We start from the raw sequence: 5,031 nt of genomic DNA, 5'->3' as shown, positions 1-5,031 counted from the left end.
CCACGGGTCCTGATCAGGGTGGGATCAACCATGACCCCTTCAATTACACTGTATTTAACCCCTTCCCGTCCTGGACCGTTCCCACCCCACCCCTTCTGTGGAGATGGAACTTGGACTGCCGGGAAGTCACTCAAAAACGGCCTAAATATCAAGCCTGCCTCAGAATCGTAAGGATGTGAGAATGAGGGGGATGATTGATGAGAGGGGATGAGGGTCCTCCATATGCACGTGCAGGTTTAGACACGAGGAAGCCAGTGAGAGAGAGAGAGAGAGAGAGGAGGAGGAGGAGGAGGAGGAGGAGGAAGAAAGGGGGGCGGGGGAGCGACACTGGTTAGGAAGAGAATGGATGAGTTGGTATGGAGAGAGATCATAGGAGATCGATTGAGTGAAGGGAGGGTAACATCGAGAGAGATGGGATCGAATCTGAGATCTCTTTGTTAACTTGCCTGCAGATGTCAAGTGACAGCGACGAGGACAACGCTCGAGACCTCAAGGGGGAGGAAGACTGGGAGTGGGGAGACGAGGAGGAGGAGCACTCGTTCATGAAGACCAGGGACATAGTCGACCACGACAAGGTGCATGAGTCAGTCGAGGAATGCCTGGCGCACTGCAAGAACGAGTACGGCTGGGATCTCAAGGAGCTGTCGCGGGACCTGAAGTTTGATATCTACCAGAGCATCCGTTTTGTCAACTGGACAAGGAAGACAGTAGCCAAGAACAAGGAGAGCCTTGACAAGCAACAGCTCGTCGACCTGCTCAGGGAGCCGTTCAAGGGAGGCAAGAAGCCGGAGTTCTTGCAAGACGACGAGCTCCTGTTCCCCTACTTCGAGGAGGACCCGCTGCTGCCTGTGTTGTGCCAGGAGGTGGAGGAGATGGAAGGAGGCGAGGCGGGAGGGGCTGACGGCGAGGGCGAGGCTGCTGGGGTCGTGGAGACATTGCGAGCAGAGAATCAACTGCTGAAAGAGGAGCTGGAGCGACAGAAGACTCTGCTGGAGGCCGCCAAGAGCTCCTTGCTGGAGGAAGACTCCTGTACGGAGAGCTCATCGGAGAGCTCGGACGAGGAGCCGGCGGCTGCGAGGTCGAGGAGCAAGATGGGGGGCGAGGAAGGGAAGAAGGCAGTGATCGACAAGCACTACTTCGAGTCCTACGCTAAGATCGGGATCCACCATGAGATGTTGAGCGACAGGGTGCGAACGGAGAGCTACAGGAGTTTCCTCCTCAACAACCCCTCGCTGGTGAAAGATAAAGTTGTGCTCGATGTCGGTTGCGGGACGGGGATTTTGAGCTTGTTTGCTGCACAAGCGGGGGCCAAGCACGTGTACAGTATTGACATGTCGGACATCATTGATGAAGCACGAGAGATAGTGAGGGAGAACGGTCAGCAGCAGCCTTGTGGTTGATTGGTTGTGATGGCCTGTGTGCAGGTATGGCGGAGAAAATCACTCTGATCCGAGGAAAGGTGGAGGAAATCACTCTGCCGGTATTTGCTTGTCTCATATTTTCTTTGTGTCTTTCTTCATTGAGCTCATGATGCAATCAGCAAAGTTGTTGTTGTTGTTAATGTTGTTGTTAATGTTGTTTTTGTTGATGATGATGATGATGATGATGATGATGATGATAACATTCTCGCATCTCATACTGAAGCTCTGGTCGATCTTGTGGACCAGTTGTTCAATCGATGATGCAAGAGCGAGAGGGAACGATTCGTTTGATGCTGTCGCTATGCTGTGCTCGACTTTCCCTTGTCATGTGCAGCACGTAAGCATCGGCACATTTTTTTACCTACGCCCCTTCCGCTTTCGTGTCCGCGTCCTTCTTCACAGCTGCCGTCGAGTCTGACGTCCTCTAAGGTGGAGAAGGTTGATCTGATAGTGTCGGAGTGGATGGGCTACTTCCTGCTCTACGAGAGCATGCTTGATTCGGTATGCCTCCTCCTCCTCCTCCTCCTCCTCCTCCTCCTCCTCCTCCTCCTCCTCCTCCTCCTCCTCCTCCTCCTCCTCCTCCTCCTCCTCCTCCTCCTCCTCCTCCTCCTCCTCCTCCTCCGCTGCCAACCTGACAAGCCTGCAAGGTGATCGAGGCGAGGAAGAGATTCCTACGTCCGGGGGGAGCATGCATGCCCGACAAGTGCAGCATGCACATCACAGCGATCGAGGATAGCGAGGTTGGTATTGGAGGAGGAGGAGGGTAAGGAGAGTGAAGGGATATAAGGAGGGGGGGGGGGGAAGGGAAGCGAAGGAAGGAGGAGTTTGACAAGTCTGATGGCTACCTGCAGCGGTTGAGCTTCTGGGATGACGTTTACGGGTTTGACATGTGAGGGCGACAAGTTTGGGGCGAAGGAGCTTCTGACTTGCTCGCAGGAAGCGAATGAAAGAGAAGCTGAGAAGATCGCTGAGCACGGAGGGGACAGTCGACTTCTACAAGGGTAAGGAGAAGAGGAGGGACGGCAGGGAGGAGGGGAAGGGGTTGATGGGTGGGCTTTGTGACCATTGATCTGATTCGACTTTCGCAGAGTCTCAAGTGATATCATCAACCTCAGTCATCAACAAGTTCGATTGCAACGTTGTTGAGGTAAAGTATTGTTCTCCTCCTCCTCCTCCTCTTCCTTCCCTCACCGGCTGGAGCGAGATAGGATGAACCTTATTAGCGGATTCAACTGAGAGCTTCTCTGATTGCATCTTTGTACTTCCATGGCTCTGATCTCGCTCCTTGCTATTCCCTCCTCCCTTCTTCTCCCTCCCTCCCTTCTTCTCCCTCCTCCTCCTCCTCCTCCTCCTCCTCCTCCTCTCCTCCTCTCCCTCCCTACCTTCCTCTCCCTCCCTCCCTTCCTCGGCATCTGCCTCCTCGTAACCCCGTGTCAGGTCAAGGATCTAGAGTTCGTGGGCGAGTTCCGGTTAGAGGTCACCAGGAGCGCCAAGCTGGACGCGCTGCTTACCTACTTTGACATCGAGTTTGCGGGGGGATGTGACCAGGTGGTCAGCTTCACGACGGGGCCACAGGAGAGGATGGAGGAGCAAACGCACTGGAAGCAGACGAGCTTCTACCTGGACGAGGAGCTGGAGGTACAGCAGGGGGATATAGTGGCAGGAGAACTGCACTGCAAGCGGCACTCGAAGAACCCTCGGGCTCTGGAGGTTCTGATCAAGTGGGAGGTGAAGAGAGGAGAGCACAAGGTCAAGAGCAAGTTCCAGACGTACGTGGTGGAGTGAAGGAGGAGGAATGTAAACTAGGACAAGAGAAGTTGAATGAAGCATGTAAAGAAATCATTGTCCTCCCTCCCTCTCTCTTCCCCTCCTCTTCCCCCCCTCCTCGTCTTCCTCCCCTTCCTCGTCTTGCTTGACTGGATGGTCTACTTGGCTGAAGGCGTCTGGTCCAGCACGCGGATGCTGACGATGCTGATGTCCTCCCAGGGCTTGTCCTCCTTGTTGGTCCGAACGTTCTCGATGGCCTGCGACACATCACGCAAGCCTTCTCCTCTTCCTGCCGCATCCTCCCTCTTCCTCCATCCTCTGTACTCCTCCCTCCCTCCACCACACTCCCCCTCCTCCCTTCAACGCCCTCTTCCTCTTAGTTCTTGGATCCCTGCACAGTACCTGCACAACGTCCATGCCCTTGACGCACCTCCCAAAGACTGTGTGCTGCGCGACAAGATAAGCAACTTATGAGATCGTGAATGATGACAATGAGGAGATGCAGGAGGAGGAAGGACATGTGGAGTTGCAGGAAGAGAGGGAGGAAGAGTAGCAGGAGCAGGAGCAGGAGATGGGGTGAGGGGGAAACCTTGTTATCCAGCCAGGGGGTGGGGACAGAGGTGATAAAGAATTGAGAGCCGTTGGTGTTCGGCCCAGCGTTGGCCATGGAGACGGTGAAGGGCCTGAAAGTAGTGAGGAGAAGAAACGAAGGAAGGACGGGGAGGTGAAAGGAGGAGAAAAAGTGAGGAAAACAGGAGCAGGAGCAGCAGCAGGAGCAGGAGCAGGAGCAGGAGCAGGAGCAGGAGCAGGAGCAGGAGCAGGAGCAGGAGCAGGAGAAGGAGCAGGAGCAGGGCAGCAGCAGCAGCAGCAGCAGCAGCAGCAGCAGGAGAAAAACCTGTCATGGCGCAGCGAGCGGTGAAACTCATCTTCGAACTCAGTTCCCCAGATAGAAGTTCCGCCTACATGACTCACATCATCTCCTCCCAGACCGAATTCTCATCCTCCTCATGCAGTTGCAAATCCTCTTTCAGAATCCATCTTGTCTCTCACACTTCTCAAACGACCTTCTTATTTCCCACCTCTCATCTTTCCATCTCTTCTCCTCTTCCCCCCACCCTCAACCCCCTTCCTCCTCCTCCTCCTCCTCCTCCTCTTCCTCCTCCATCTCTTCCTCCTCCTCCAGCTGTCAAACCTGTCCCATCTCCGAGCGGGTCGCCCGTCTGGAGCATGAAGGACTTGATGACGCGGTGGAAGATCACGCCGTTGTAGTATCCGTTCTTGGCGTGCGTGCAGAAGTTTTCGACCTGCAGCGTATGAGTAGGAGGGAGAGAAGGAGGAGCGAGTGGGGCGAAGACAAGGGAAAGAAGGAAGAGGAGAGAGAAACGAGGGGGGGAAAAGGAGAGAGGAAGGGGGAGAGGATTGGGAGGGCAGGGAGAACCGTCTTCGGGCACTCCTCGGGGAAAAGCTTGATGGTGATGTCGCCCATGGTGGTGTGAATGACGGCTCCTCTGCCGAGCTTCTTCGATGCCGCCTACCTCTCTTGTTAGCTTACAGCCCAGGAAGCGCAGCAGTGAGAAGAGGAGGAGATGAGGGACAGGACAGGCGTGAAAAGAAATGAGCATGAAAATAAGCGAGGAGAGCAGAGAGAAAGAGAGAGAGAGGGGAGGGAGGGAGGGAGGGAGGGGAGGGAGAGGAAAAAGGGGGGAGAGAGGGAGAGAGGAGGAGAGAGAGAGAGGAGAGGAGGAGAGCGAGGGTGGGTGGGTGGGGGTGGGGGGGGGGGGGGCGGAGGGAGGAGGGGGGAGGGGGGGGGGGGGAGGGGAGGGAGGGAGGGAGGGAGGGAGGG

General features: G+C 55.7%; 2 protein-coding genes across 2 annotated transcripts in view; one reads left to right on the top strand and one right to left on the bottom strand.

Annotated features, from left to right (window-relative positions):
* Positions 1-1,091: 1,091 nt before the first annotated feature.
* On the top strand, positions 1,092-3,206 carry GUITHDRAFT_69453 (hypothetical protein; the record flags this gene model as incomplete). The annotated part of the gene is made up of 8 exons (XM_005834509.1): positions 1,092-1,377; positions 1,425-1,480; positions 1,851-1,922; positions 2,069-2,161; positions 2,255-2,310; positions 2,382-2,422; positions 2,510-2,568; positions 2,859-3,206. The coding sequence occupies 8 exons, from the start codon at positions 1,092-1,094 to the stop codon at positions 3,204-3,206; spliced, it is 1,011 nt and encodes a 336-aa protein (XP_005834566.1).
* A 140-nt stretch (positions 3,207-3,346) lies between these two features.
* The window catches only part of GUITHDRAFT_106571 (hypothetical protein), a gene marked incomplete at both ends in the record, with an annotated part of 5,923 nt that continues 4,238 nt past the window's right edge, over positions 3,347-5,031 (bottom strand). The window contains 6 exons of the mRNA XM_005834508.1: positions 3,347-3,445; positions 3,591-3,635; positions 3,778-3,871; positions 4,084-4,147; positions 4,381-4,492; positions 4,627-4,719. Of these exons, the coding sequence (XP_005834565.1) occupies positions 3,347-3,445; positions 3,591-3,635; positions 3,778-3,871; positions 4,084-4,147; positions 4,381-4,492; positions 4,627-4,719 (507 nt within the window). The remainder of the gene's footprint in view (positions 3,446-3,590; positions 3,636-3,777; positions 3,872-4,083; positions 4,148-4,380; positions 4,493-4,626; positions 4,720-5,031) is intronic.

Source organism: Guillardia theta, assembly GCF_000315625.1.
Source record: "Guillardia theta CCMP2712 unplaced genomic scaffold GUITHscaffold_25, whole genome shotgun sequence".
Classification (NCBI taxonomy): Eukaryota; class Cryptophyceae; order Pyrenomonadales; family Geminigeraceae; genus Guillardia; species Guillardia theta.
Note: the sequence above shows the minus strand (reverse complement) of the source record. Positions and strands in the feature narration are given on the sequence as shown.